This window comes from Ictidomys tridecemlineatus, chromosome 6 (assembly GCF_052094955.1).
Source record: "Ictidomys tridecemlineatus isolate mIctTri1 chromosome 6, mIctTri1.hap1, whole genome shotgun sequence".
Lineage (NCBI taxonomy): Eukaryota > Metazoa > Chordata > Mammalia > Rodentia > Sciuridae > Ictidomys > Ictidomys tridecemlineatus.
The window spans coordinates 173,511,385-173,526,759 of record NC_135482.1 but is presented as its reverse complement, the minus strand read 5'-3'; the positions used below and the strand labels follow the sequence as shown (position 1 = coordinate 173,526,759).

Sequence of the window (15,375 nt, the reverse complement as noted above, 5' to 3'; positions counted from 1 at the left end):
GCTTTTAAAGAACTCCTGTAGAATACGTACATGGCTCATGTAACTAGATGGCGCCCCCCTATGAGCCCTCCAGTGAGAACTCAGTTCTTGTCATAATCTCAGATTCCATCCATACTCCAAGAGGAGGGCATTCACTGTAAGAGTGAGAGCCACTGGGGGTTGTGTCAGTCAGCTCTCCATCACTGGGACCAAAATCACCTGACTGTAACAACTTAGAGGAGGAGAAGTTTGGGGCTCACTGTTTCAGAGGTTTAGTCCATGGTTGGCTGACTCAGTTGCTGTAGGCCTGAGGTGAGGCAGAACATCATGACAGAAGGGCCCAGAAGGGAAAAGCTGCTCAGCTTATGGTGGCCCCAAGTGGACAGTCCCTTGCCGCTTTTAAACCAAAGAAATGAATGAAAATGTTCTACTGGAATGTAGTTCTGCCTGTGAATGACAAATCGAACTCCAAGGATAATATTCTGAGAAAGCATACTCTAAAATTTCCCTCCTAATTTGATCTGGTAACATAAAATGTTGAAACCTTTGGAGGAGCTGACAAAGAATGCAATTATTAATGAAGTTGAACCCTAGAAACATTAAACCTATTGTGTATATTTTCCAGAGACCTGGAAAGGATAGAGATTCCAAATATAAACACAGGAATATTCCAACCCATGAGGAATCTTTCTCACATGTATGTATGTATGAAAGAATGGACAAGAAAACATAGTGAAATGTTTCACATGTTGTCTTGTCTACTGTATCACTGCAATGTGTTTTTATGCAACAAAAGTCTTTTATTGAGAACTTTTTAATTTTGTCACCTTTGGTCCCTGTCAAATAGAGTTCAATATTATGATGCGCCGACATGAATGACCCTTCTCTCTGGAAACACGATGTTTATCCAATTGAGGCCCAATAAGAGATCAGGGTACCAGAATGCCACATATTACACAAGATGAAGTCACTGGCTAAGTGGTACTCAGGCGACCTGGAAACATTAATTCACTTCACATGAGTGAGCAGTCGGCTGCTCTAAGATTTGAGCCCTTAGGAAGCAAGATGCTATATAAATTCCAGGTGTTGTTACTGTTACTAAGTGCACTACAAAATGGAGGTAATTAATCTTTCTAGTAGTTTTTGTTAAGTCACTTTAATATATCTGGCTAAAGTGCACGAAGTTGTGTTGATATATGTGTTTATAACATAATCATTTCTTTATCAACTGTATAATCTATATGTTCATGATTTCAAAAATTAACCATTGTTATCCACAAAAATAGGGAGGACTCACTCGTAAGATCACAAGTTGGGTGCAGCAAGTGGATGAAAGTGTTGATGTGAAGGTGCTCTTTTGGGAGAACATTTTGTTTAAGTCTGTGCTACAGTAGAGGCGTGATGGACAGGTGTTTGGCGCATACCCACGTGGTTTTGTTCATTTCCCTTCCTGTGGCACCATTACATAAATATTTAAAGAGGCTATCAGTTCCTTGTTGCAGGCAGAGGTGAGGTGTTCTTAGAATAGAGATGCTTTAGAATTCAATGGAGAAACTCCTATTTTCAATATAGGCCTCAAGTCAAGGTCAGGAAGGACCCGACCAATATTAGCTTAGCTCGCTCCCTGATGAGTGACTGATGTCTTTCATCTTCCCTGTCCTTTCCTCATTGAAATAACTCCACCTCATCACTTCCATCCCTTCCACCTGCTATCTGGTCACAGTGGAAGAACTTAAAGAAGACAGTGGAGATAATGGAATAGCCAAAGAACCAAGAGGTCAAATGTGTGTCAGGGAAAAGAAAAAAATAAATAAAAATCCTATGTCAAGTTTCTAATTGGATACCAAATCTTAGGCAGGTGGACTGTGTCTCTACCTGACACACCCAGCTCTTGATTATCCATCACCCACGTGCTGATCTAGGAAATGTCTGCTGAGTACCTAGAAGGTGCCGGTCACTCTTCTAGATGCTGAGAACACAGTGAGGAACGAGAGAATGTCTGTCCTGGGGCGCTTTAGAACCTCAGTAAACAAACAAATAAATAATCGGGTATTAAATGCTAGGAAAATAAGTAAAGCAAAACAAAGAAGGCATAGGAAGAGGATTTAGATGACTTAGGTAGAAGTCCAAGTGACGTGGCATTTGAGTAGACATGAAGGGAGGGAGGGGGCAGTCCTATCAATGTCCAGGAGAAGAATCTTCCAATCAGAGAGAAGCAATAGCAAGACTCTGTGGAGGGCCTGAGTCTGGCTTGTGTGAGGGCTAGAAGAAGTTATTGTTCTGAGCAGAAGGTGGCTCAGGGCAGCCCAGGGTCCCCTCACCAAGACCATGTCATTGTGGCCAAGGAAAGCTTTGTTTAACTGGCTTGCGTAGAAAACCAAGATGGGAGATGAGAAAAAAAAAAAAAGGGATTAGACTTTAAAAAAAAATTAAAAAGAACAGAGAAATGAACTTTCAGAGGTAATAAAAGAAGAAATTAGTTTTATGGGAGAAAATCCTAAACACACAGGTTTGGGGGATGGCCATAAGCCAAATGATCTCACCAATTCCAACACTTCGAGATTCCCCAGCTCGTAAATTCAGTGACCACAAACAAATCTGAACAAATCTATATTTTCCTCTAGAAATTAAGTGCTTCCAGACCCTGGTAAGTAATCTGTGTTTAAGGCGGCTGCTTCTTCTCCCCACTCTGGGGAGGCTGAATTTTCCTAGTCTCAGAAACCAACCCTTACCTGCCCATGTTAAGGAAAAGGAGGCACTTGAAGGAGACCTCACTATTTAATACTAAGGACAAATCGGGGATGTTTTCAGTAAGCTACAGTAGGATTCTTACATTCCCAGCACAAGTCCCTGGATGTCGGTAGATTTAGCAATAATAATCCATTTCTAATAATACCCAGTGAGAGAATAATCCAATGTGAACAAGTAGAGCCCCTGAGGCTTCAAATTCCCATACCCCCCCCCGGCTCTCAGCCAAGCCACTTCTGAACTTCCATGTCCTTTAGGTTCCTTATCTCTAAGAGGACACTGCCTAGAGTAACACCTTATTTAATGAGGAGCCCTCTAATTAGGTAGTCACTACAAACAAAAGCAAACAAACATAGCAAAGTTGCCTACCTGCAGCTGTAGTTTCTGTATCATTACTATGAAGTGACTCTTTTTTTCCCTTTGACTTTAGTTATTTCAAAAACTTTCGATACTGCTCCTATGCTCCCCATGTCCGAATATGTATGCCCTCGACTGACGGCATTTCTTCATTTGAGGACCTCTTGGCTAACAATATCCTCAGAATATTTGTCTGGGTTATAGCTTTCATTACCTGCTTTGGAAATCTTTCTGTCATTGGCATGAGATCTTTCATTAAAGCTGAAAATACAACTCACGCTATGTCCATCAAAATCCTTTGTTGTAAGTATGTTTCCTATATAAGTAGACAGGGTATCTTCTATGAGCTCTGTGCTAGAGATATATAGTATGTGGCATATGTATTGTATAGAGAGATCTTCAACAAATGACATCTAATATGAACTATATATGGTGGGAAAATTTATTTGCAATATGTAAATGTAGTTTTTTGTAGCTATATATGTTTTTTTAACATTTTTGTAGTTGTAGATGGACGGCATGCTTTATTTTATTTGTTTATTTTGATGTGGTGCTAAGGATTGAATCCAGTGCCTCACACATGCTAGGCAGGTGCTCTGCCACTGAGCTACAGCCCCAGCCCTTATAGTTATATTATAGTTTGCATAATCTTATAATGACCTACCCTGGGAGTTTATGTCGTGGAAATGGGGAAACAAAGTGATAATTCAAATGATGGATTATGGAGATGGTTTTGTGGGTTATAAACTAAGCTTAATTAACTTCAATTACAGTAACACCCACACTTCTCAAGCTCAGAAAATGATACCTTTTATTCACTGCCAGTAATACATGCTTAGGGTTTAAACCTAACTCTTCCCCTGCAAAAAGGTCCTACCTCCCCACTTTTTAATTATAAAACAAAGTCATGGTATGGTTCTTGAGAAATAGCATAGATTTTGAAGTCCATTGGCTTCTTGATATTCCAGTAGATGATTACACTAGTTCATTTAATACAGGATGAGGAGCTAGACAGACCTAATCAGAAAATTAACATGAGAGATGCTGGGAACAATCGGTTGCTTTGATTTGTCCACAGGTGCTGACTGTCTGATGGGCGTTTACTTGTTTTTCATCGGCTTTTTTGATATAAAATACCGAGGGCAATATCAGAAGTATGCCCTGCTGTGGATGGAGAGTTTACCATGCCGCCTCATGGGGTTCCTGGCCATGCTGTCCACTGAAGTCTCTGTCCTATTGCTAACCTTCTTAACCCTGGAGAAGTTTCTGGTCATCGTCTTCCCCTTCAGTAACATTCGTCCCGGGAAGCGGCAGACCTTGGTCATCCTCATTTGCATCTGGACCGTGGGATTTTTAATTGCTGTAATTCCCTTTTGGAGCGAGGATTATTTTGGAAACTTTTATGGGAAAAATGGAGTATGTTTCCCACTTTATTACGACCAAACAGAAGATATTGGAAGCAGAGGATATTCTCTTGGAATTTTCCTAGGTAAATTCTATTCTTTATTTCCTGGGTAAATATCATTTCGATGCAAATACCACAAACTTCAGCAAAAGGTAGATTTGTCTATTTCAGAAAGTAAAGAAATAGAGTCAAGATTCTATCCTTGTTAAAGAAAAGTTCTATGTATTTCTAGAAGCTTTTCTTTAACTTTTTATTACAGAGAAATAGTGCAGAAAACAAAGGCATGCTATTGGGATTTGTGGATTTCTTTTTTATGATCTCTATATACCTTTTTTTTTAAGAGAAAGTGAGAGAGGAGAGAGAGAGAATTTTTTTAATATTTATTTTTTAGTTCTCGGTGGACACAACATCTTTGTTGGTATGTGGTGCTGAGGATCGAACCCGGGCCACACACATGCCAGGCGAGCGCGCTACCGCTTGAGCCACATCCCCAGCCCCATCTCTATAAACCTTTGATTTCATGTGTACATACAGTTACTGTGAGCTGGAAGAATTCTAGTTTAGTGCCTAGTCCTGAAACCCTACCCAGGTTTATGAACCCCCCTTTTTTTTTTTAGAAAAGACCCTATACGAATGACAAATTTAGCACCTTCAAGTGTTTTTCTTTTAAATTCTATAGTATAATGTGTATTAATTCTGCTTAATCTTAAGGTCATCCCTGGGTCATTTCTTTAATTAGAGCATATGACCATTTTCATTTCCCCTTCCCTTCTTGCTCCTCATCAGCATGTAGACAACAAGTTCTGTGGTCCTTTTTTGCCACCAAGTAATATTCATGAAACTGTGCCTCTGTCTTAGGCTCCTTCCAGCCTCCACCTGCTGCTATTGTCTCAGTTTGAAACCTTCCCGCCTCTACCTGGGATAATTACCTTAGCGGATACTGGTCCTTCCACCTCCAGACCTTCCCCTCCTCCCATTTTTCTGTTCACCACTCTCGTTATAATCTCCCTCCCTATCCAAAGACTGGGTACCCCTCTGCTCAGAGACCTTCAATGGTCCCCTACCACTTTCAAGACCAGGCTTAAATGAGTCACTTACAACTCATCATGACCTGGCTCTAACCATTGTTCCACCTGGCTCTAACCATTGCTCCCCTTCTTCTCCATCTACTCCTTTTCTTCCTCCTCTAGAAAACAAAATACTCCCTCTGCACTCCTCTGATAATACTCCTCACACACCACCCTGTGTGGTAGCTTTTGTTCATAGATATGTCACTCCCAGGGTAGAGTAGGCTGTTTGTTCTCTGTATCCCTCATGACTCGTTTCTTCCTTAATCCTGGGTAGGTGCACTTCCTAGACACACACACCCCACATGACATTTGTTGAGTCAACAGGATGGATGCAGCGCCTGCCGTGGGCTGTGCATTCTGTTGGGTACTAGAGGTAAAATAGATCTGGCCCTTACAAACCTCACCAGCTGCAGAGGAAGATGGAGACAGTAAACACGTCCTTACATCACAGGCTTATAAATGCCATGATAGAAGAGTACAGGATGTTCTAGGAGTCCCAGACCTGAGCACCAGGGAAGGCTTTCCAGTAGAAACGAATCCAAACGGAGGCCCAAAGGATAAGGAGGCATAGCTAAGTGAAGGCAGAGGAAGGTGGGTGTGGGGGCCGTGTACTAGGAAAAGGCACAGTGGTTTCCAAGGCCCGAAGCCAGGGGCTGGTCCAGATGTTGGACTAAAGAAGTTTGGTGCAAGGGCTGAGATTGTGGCTCAACGGTAGAATGCTCGCCTAGCACATGTGGGGTGCTCTAAGTCCATCCTCAGCACCACATAAAAATAAATGAATGCAATAAAATAAATAATTGAGTCCAGCGACAGCTAAAAAATAGATATTAAAAAAAAAAGTTTGGTGCAACTGGATCTTACAATTAAAGCATGGGGTCCACTAAAAGTGGTTAAGAACCTCTGATGTATTTCAGATACAGAGATAGTAACACAACACACACACACACACCATGTACTTGTTGCTGTCATACTTATTGTCTGTCACTGCATCACATGCATGGTTTGCATGTGATAGGAGTCCTAGAGCTCGTCCTAGAATACTTTTTTTTTCTGTTTTAAGAATATACAATTTTAAAATTAATTTAAATTTTTTATTTTTTAATAATCTAAAGAACAGTTTTAGATTGAGAGAAAAGTTGTCAGCGTAGTGTAGCTTCCCCTATTGTTCAATCCATCCACTACCACGGTACATTGAGAACACACACTTTTCATTCTTTCTGGAAGTCTGTTTTCAGAATTTGGTCTGGAGGAGCATTTTCTAACCATCATTTTATTTTCTGGCCTAAGATACACCAATTTTATAAAACTCCATTGTTTAGCTGTATAATGAGATTCCACAGAATATGAAGCTTTGGGGTTTAAAAAAAAAATAGCCTTGAACTTAAATTATTTTTCCTAGACTTCACCAATCTTACATACAGTCGAGCCTATTTTGTGAAAACAATAATAGCATTTTTACATTTTAGAAAAGCTAGAGTTTACTTCCTAATATATCTAGATGTGAATTTCAGAAGTCTATAATTTTTCATAAAGGATTTATGTCTTAAACATGTTTTAAGCAACTATGAAATTTTGTGCAAATTTTATGTTCATTATGAAGAATGAGATAATCTCTTAGGGTTTTTATTACAGCAAGAATAGAGCAAACTAAGAGACTATAAAGTCTGTGCCTCAGGGAAAGTGAGGCTAAGTGAGAATCTTGGGACTATTTTTGGCCCCAAAAGAGTGATTTATATAGTTAAATTTGTAACTTTCTGACTTCATTTTATGAGATGAATCTAAAGGGTTCTGAACCCATAGTTGTTTAAAATACTGTGAGCAATCTAGAGAAAAATAAGAAAAAAAAAGCATTTTTGTTCTATGTATTATTTTTATTTAAGACCAAACAACACAAGGAATAATGTTTCTGAGGCAATTCTATTCATGATAAATTACAAGGTTATCTTATTCATATGTATAAGATAAGGAAATGGGGTTGTATTTTTTTTTTGAGACATGTGTATGATTATAGCAATCCCTTAAGGTTTGAATTTGCAGGTTGTGAGAACAAAAATAGCTTTATTATGTTTTAGAAAAGCCAGAGTTTACTTCCTAATATATCTAGATGTGAATTTCAGAAGTCTATAATTTTTCATAAAGGATTTATGTCTTTAGGCTGGGATTGTGGCTCAGTGATAGAGCGCTTGCCTAGCACATGTAAGGCACCGAATTCGCTCCTTAGCACCACATAAAACAAAGGCATTGTGTTCATCTATAACTAAAAATATATTTTTTAAAAAAGGATCTATGTCTTTGACATCTTTTTGAGTTGGAAAACCCAATTCCTTTATCTTGTTTTCTTAAACTTGGGAATTTTAACAGAATAACCCTAGGCTGATACAAAAGAATGCTTCTTGGAAGCACAAGTTTAAGAGGTGCCATAACACCTAAGTTCCCCAGTATTTTACCATTGACTTCTACACCTGAGATGTTAAGAGATGTGCTTTTCCCCACAGGTGTGAACTTGCTGGCATTTCTCATCATTGTGTTTTCCTACATTACTATGTTCTGTTCCATCCAAAAAACCGCCTTGCAGACAGCAGAAGTGAGGAATCACATTGGAAAAGAAGTGGCTGTGGCAAATCGCTTCTTTTTTATTGTGTTCTCTGATGCCATCTGCTGGATTCCTGTATTTGTCGTTAAAATCCTTTCCCTCCTCAGAGTGGAAATACCAGGTCAGTCGGTTCCCTCTGTCATTCTCAACTACATTCCTTTTTTATGCCCTTTGTTGGATGAGACCAGAATCCAGGACAGTGCCTTACACCTAGTAAATTCTCCATGAACACCTGTGACCTCCGTATGAAGAGTTATTATTTCCCTTAGTGTTTTGTAACTGGAATGCTGAGATGGAAACTGGGTAGTGGGGCAATTCAGTGAGGAATAATAAAAAAAAATGGGAGCTAGGGAGAAAATAAGTCTGAGCATCTTGCTTGCACATGAGCTAGATGGTGGTTCTTAACCAGAAACATGGAAAACAACAACAATGACAACAATAAAATATACATGGCCAGGTTCCACCCAGAGGTTTTGATTTTGTTTCTGGAGGCCCAGGCATGTACAGGGTGCTTTGCAAAAGCTCCCCTGTGATTCTGATGTACACACAACTAGATAGAACCACCAGTCTATTGCATGTCTTAGCCACAAAATGTCAGTCACACTGGGCTCTATGGAATGCTAGCTGTACCGTAAACGTGCCTCATCCCAAAGACCAGGTTCTCAACTGACAATCTTACTTCAACCAGAGAAAACCACCTTCGTTAATTAGGATTTTAGCTGAGTACCGCAGCACACGCCTGTAATCCCAACGGCTGGGGAAGCTAAGGCAAGAGGATTGAAAGTTCAAAGCCAGCCTCAGCAAAAACAAGGTGCTAAGCAATTCAGTGAGTCTATCTCTAAATAAAATACAAAATAGAATTGAGGATGTGGTTCAGTGGCCGAGTACCCCTGAGTTTAATTACTAGTATCAAATAATAATAATAAATTAAAATTCTACTTGAAGCCATTTCTGGGATCTAGAGATCACAATCATCTGGAAGCCTCCCAGGGCTCTAGCCTGACTCTTGTTGATTGAAAAACTCATCATTTCAGTGGATAGCAGATCTATAAGCAACCATAGCAACCTCTTTCCCTCTGCCTTGTGCACAGTTGTGTGAAACTTTGTCAAATGCCTTGTTGCACATGGCACAGGATGGCCACAGTGGTCCCTTAACCAAGAGACTTCATTTTCACAAGCAAGCATAGATGTCCCTTGAACCAGGTGAAGTGGGAGTTAAAATCAGAAGGGAGATCAGGACTAAACACTTGGGAGATTTTGCTGGCCTGGGTGGTAGAGAAGAAGCCAAAAGACTTTGTGTGAGATCACTTGGGCAGAGCTAGTTGTACATGAAGAGGAGAGTCCATTAAATATTAATGGTCACAGATGTTCTCTTGAATAATGTCCAATCTATGACCACTACCTGGACATCTCAATTTTAGCATCCTATCATTTCAAAGTCAGCAGGACTACACTGTACATTGGCTTCCGTTGTTCATGGAATAAAGTCCAAATGCTGGGATTAGCATCGTAAAGCTTCTTATCTCCCACCCCACCCTCACATTTTCTATGATCAGACCCTTTGGAATGATGGGGCTTTTGCTTCTGCACTTTTCTGAAATGACATCAGCCTTTGCTCAACTCTTCCCTCTACCTGGATTGTACTCTCCATCCTTTCTTGCCTATTAAACACCCCTTCTTGACTTACAAGGCTGAGTGCAAGTACTCCCTCCTCTAAAGTAGTTTTCCAGACCTCTCTCACCCCTTCCATCCAGCCAGATCCTTAACTGCCCACCACATCTTGTTTGCACTGCACTCTTCGCCTTCCTGAGTTGACCCACATCAGCACTGATTTTGAATGGATCCATGGCCCCCTCCAGGTTATAAGCTTCAGAACAAGGAGACCACGCCTTACTCATCTTTGAGATTTCCAAAGTGTTTTTCACCTAAGGTTATTCAATAAATGGAAAAGCTTCTGCTGGCCTGTGACCTAGGAAGAATGACCTGTGTCAGGAACACACAAGGCCACCCACAACACGTGAGCTTCCAAGCAGAGCTTCCGTCCTTGATTAGAGAAGCTGAGCTTATCCGAGATGATGGAAAGGATGGAGACAGGAGATCCAGTTTCCAGTCCTGACCCAATCATTGATCCATGCAGAGAGCTTAGAAATGTCATCTCACCTAGACGATTTCTCATATGTCTTCCCTTTTTTAATATTCTGTGAATCTTAGCTCCTTGAGGCTTTTTCTCTTTTTATTGAACTATGAGGGCTATCAGAATAAAGTATCACAGAAAATTACTTTCTCACATTTCTGGAGGCTAGGAAACCAAGATCAAAGTGACCACAGGTTTTGTCACCAAAAGTCCAAGGAGTTCCCAAAGAGGGGAACCTCAACTCAGGACAAATGGGGTCCTTGGCATATGAGATAGAAAAGAATTTTATCATTCACCAGTTAGAGACAGAGACAGATTATTTATGAAAGCAGATACACATTCAAGGGAGAATGCAGGCTATATCAAGATGTCATAGGAGAAGAGATGTCTCCAGAGAAGGGTCCGAGAGGTTCCCAGAAGCAAGGGGGAACTGAACCCAGGACCAATGGGATTCTTGGCACCTGTGGCCAAAAAGAATTTCAGCAGAAATCAGACAAAGTCAAAAACAGAAGTTCATTTAGGAAAGGTAGATGTACATCCAAGGTAGAATGCGGGCTACCTCAAGACTGAGAAGCAGCCCTAACTTGAGCTGAGGGTCCAATATCATAGGAGGGCTGTATCAGGGACTGGACTGGAGATGGATCCAGGGTGGAGCTGCACAATTTCACACCAGTTTTCCCTGGACTTGCGTATTTCCCTTATGTTATAAAGGGGTGGGCCAAGGGCATGTTGCTCAAGATTTACAGCCACACTTTCACTTCACACATGGCTTCTAGATAGCTCCCAGCATTTCTCTCTTTGTCCTCAAATCCCTATCTCATAAAGAAAGAGATATCCTTTGAGGTAAAGCAAAGAATACACATTCAAGGAGGAATGCCGGACCATCTCCAGAGGGAGAGACCGAAACCTCTTGGTGTGGAGTGTTCATATTTAGAGGGACAGTGGGGGCTGCACTAGACATGGAGCCAGGGCAGAGTCACACAGTTTGGCTCCAGTTTTTCCAAGTGTTACTTTTTGCAGGCAAGAACACAGGTCTAGGCCCAGATCAGGAACACAGACTAAGGACAAGTATTTGGGTTCCCCAAATTCCTATCACAGTTTGGTTTTTCTTGAGGCCTCTGTCATTGTCATTCAGATAGAAGTCTTTGCTGTGTCTTCATGTGGCCTTTGCTTGGTGTGGACATCCTGGATCTCTCTTCCAGGGTCCTTAATTCCCCTTCCTTTGGAGACATCAGTCAGATTAGAATAGGACCCACCCTAATGACCTCATTTTAACTTACTTCTTGAAAAGCTCTGTCTCCAAATATAGTCACATGCATAAATTCTGGGACTTCAATGTGTATATTTGGTGGGGTTGGGGTCAAAATTGGCCCACAGCGCTCTCTGATTTAGAATCAGGAGGCCACTGGAAAGCAAAGACATTTGATGGCCGCAGGAATGACCAGGCTCCTGGGAGAGCCTGGGACAGGTTAGATTGTGATCAGCTTAACTACAACCTCCACGAAGGTCCCTAGAACAGGAAAAAATGTCCTGTGGAAACAGGACTGAGCCACACATCAGTCCTCCTTTACATTTATGTTCACTACTTGGAGGTTTGTCTGGGACACCTTGGTGGATCTAGGAAAGAAATCCATCACAAAGCCCAAAAGATAAAACCAGCTTTAGCCCTCCTGTCCCAGAACTCAGCTGCTGATTTTAAATTAGGAGTCTCCCTGAGACTAACAGGAAGCCTCATGCAGAGTGCAAATTACCCATGGAGTCTTCACCGCCCTTTTGTCTTTGCCTAAATGAAAGTAAGTGCTCTCAAGAATTGTTTCTCCAACAGGTTGGGGTAGGATTACTGTTCGTAATTCATTTGGTGAGGAACAACAGACGAAAACCAATCGACTTCGCTTTTCTTCATTCCTTAACTGTTCAGATCATCTAATTTAAAAAAAAAATTAACAACAAATAGTAGAAATCTTGAATAAATCTGAGATAGGGTATAGATTTTATTTTCTGATTTTCTGTCCGTTTAAAAAACTAAGAAGAAGGAAGAGAATATAGGATAGGGAAAAAGGGAGGCAAATACAGAAGAGGAGAGAAGAGAGATGAAGACGAAGGAAAGGAGGGGAAGGGAGGTCAGGTAAGCAGAGAAAAAATGGCAAAGAAACAGAGGAAGAATTAAAATCTCTAAGAAACAAAGCAAGGTGAAGAAAAGAATAAAATTATAGTGGCCAAAGGATTAGAAAATTGCAGGATTAGAGACAGAGTCAGAGAGTACCAAAGAGGGGAAGTCCCACTGGTCTTACTACCCAGCTTTTCGCCCAATCGGGAGGTCTTTGAGCTTTTGACCACGTGGAAGGAGGCAGCATCTTGGTCAGGTGTGAGAATTTGAAGAGGGATGTCCACTGCAGCCAGCTATCAGCAGCCTTCTTATACAGAGAAGGTCGGTGAGGGTCAGAGACAGCAAGGGATTTGTCCAGGGTCAATGAGCTAAGAAGTGTTTCTCCAAAGGAGCACGTTGCCTTTAAAGGGGGGAAATGCATTTCATTCTAACCCAGCAAAGGATCTACTGGGGAAGGACACTCTCGCTCCAAATTTCTCCTCACAAAAAGCCTTTTCTGGCCTCTTTCCTGAATATTCTATTAGCAGATGTAAGACTGCACACAAAAGAATTCATCAAACTTGGGGGACACATTCCTCTTTCCTCTTCAAGTATTTCCCCCTCAAAAATAAGATCTCTGGTACACAAGGGCAGGATAAGAAGCCTTGAGGACCGGATGCAGTTACTGCCAAGGTCAAATCTAGCTTCTGGACCACAAGTTTTCTGGTCTTGTTCTATGGATTATTTCCTCATTTTCTAATTTTTCTATAAGTGAAGGCAATAAAAACAAGAAAAATACATGGCATAGCAATTTCTAGCTTACAGAGGTTTCAGTTATTTCCTCTTGTTTTGTCCCAAGGATCGACAAGCTAGTTACTAAAACTCAGAAAAGTTAAGTGGGAAGACTTTGAACCTGTAGCTCCTGCATTCTTCCAACAAAGATATTTTTTCTCATTGAAGTAAGAAGAAATACAAATGTCCTATGTAACCCTCTCATAAATAGCATTGTCTGCAGTGTTGTTGTGTTTGTCTATTTAAATTCTCACCTTCAGGCTGGGGGTGTTGCTCAGTGGTAGAGCTTATTGCCTACCATGTGCAAGGCCCTGGGTTTGATCCCCAGCACCACACACACACACACACACACACACACACACACACACACACACACACCCTGACTCTCAATTCGTTTTCATGCTTTGTTTCCTTCTCCAGGCACAATCACCTCCTGGATAGTGATTTTTTTCCTTCCAGTCAACAGCGCCTTGAACCCAATCCTCTACACGCTCACCACCAGTTTCTTTAAGGACAAGTTGAAACAACTGCTGCATAAACATCGGAGGAAATCCATTTTCAAAATTAAAAAAAAAAGTCTGTCTACATCCATTGTGTGGACAGATGACTCCTCATCAGTTAAACTTGGGGTTTTGAACAAAATAACCCTCGGGGACAGTATAATGAAACCAGTTTCCTAGTAATGGCTTTGGATCACTGGACTTTCAAGGGTACCTAAAACAGGTACAGCTTTGGGAAGATAGAGACCACAATGCTTTTCATCTTGGTCAGTGGCAACCCTTCGGCACAGCAGACACAGTGGAATAAGTGACTTCTGGCCCTGCATTCCGGTGGCAGCTCTACTACGCATGAACTGGGCTGGGAACGGCACTGAAGGACTCTTCTCCTCACCTTACATGCCTGAAACACACAGTGACTCCAGAGAGGGCAGGCTGACATGCCTTTGACCTCTAGCTACTCAGCACCACCAACCTGCCCTCGAATGCCCACATGTAGACACTCTACATTCTTCATTTTACATCGTTTCATTGTCCTTAAAGTATAGTCACAACATCTTATTCCAGGGTGGCCATGGTAACATAAATCTGACATCTCTTTCCTTGCTCTCATAGTATTAAACCAAATTATTGGCATCCTGTGGATGCTTGGACAGCAAAGGATTTCTGAAGATGTTCCACCTACCCCAAGTCTTACCTACAGAGGCTGCTGGAGTAGCAACTTTGAAAGCAGAACTTCGTACAAAGTTGCCATGTCTAACAGATCCAGAAAGGCCCATTGATGACCCCTAGGACCATTTGCCTTTTTGGCTTTCATTTAAGCTCAGAAGACCTAAGATACTTTGAAGCAGAGGTTAGATTTTTGACTATAGATGCAATGACATTGACTTTGTGTTTCATTTTGCATTTGTATTTAAAAATGAAAAAAATACCGCTAATAATTCAAAAAGAAAGAGCTAAGATCTTAAAAAGGATATTTTTCCTAAAGTTTCGCTGGGTACAAAGGAAAAATTGGGCACCCCAACTGCCAACAAGCGTATTTTAGTATTTTTAAAGTATAATTTCTTTAGAGCAGTATTTCTATTGCTGGCAACTTCTGTCTTCATAGAACACAAGGCCAGAAGTCTTGAAGGAAATTAGAACAGTGGTTTGATTTGGGAACATTTGTTTACTTGGATAAATCCCCTACACATACTTTAAAAAAAAAAAAAAGATCAGTACAGTTTGAATTTGTTTTTCAAAAGTGAAAAATGCTTATGAAGGCCTGGATATTTTTATACTAAAAATTTATATGTGGGGGAAAAAAGAGAAAAATAAAAATATATTTTGCATTTGTCCATATATTATTTAAAGTTTAATGATAACCATGAATAAGGTTTACTGACTGATAAGCATGTTTCTCCTGATAAAGAATATGCTGGGAAGCGCTGAGTCTCATTAAACAAGACACATCTCACATTTTTTTTAACATATATGTATTTACTTTTAGTTGTCAGTGGACCTTTATTTTATTTATTTATATTTGTTGCTGAGAATTAAAACCAGTGCCTCACACATGCTAGGCAAGTGCTCGACCACTGAGCTACAGCCCCCAGCCCACATCTTACATCTTAAACCCATTTCTTCACATTCACTGCATTATGAGTTTCCTTTAAAGAGATAAAACACATGTATCTGACCAAAAATGCCACAGCACCTGGCATTAGGGTGACGA

At 40.8% G+C, this 15,375-nt stretch overlaps 1 protein-coding gene across 4 annotated transcripts in view; it reads left to right on the top strand.

Annotated features, from left to right (window-relative positions):
* The window catches only part of Rxfp2 (relaxin family peptide receptor 2), a 62,622-nt gene extending 47,620 nt beyond the window's left edge, over positions 1-15,002 (top strand). For all 4 annotated transcript variants that reach the window (XM_005317075.4, XM_005317076.3, XM_078016148.1 and 1 more), the window contains 5 exons: positions 605-676; positions 3,158-3,387; positions 4,163-4,573; positions 8,055-8,273; positions 13,585-15,002. In XM_005317075.4, coding sequence (XP_005317132.1) covers positions 605-676; positions 3,158-3,387; positions 4,163-4,573; positions 8,055-8,273; positions 13,585-13,844 — 1,192 coding nt within the window. In that variant the 3' untranslated portion in view covers positions 13,845-15,002. The remainder of the gene's footprint in view (positions 1-604; positions 677-3,157; positions 3,388-4,162; positions 4,574-8,054; positions 8,274-13,584) is intronic.
* Positions 15,003-15,375: the final 373 nt, after the last annotated feature.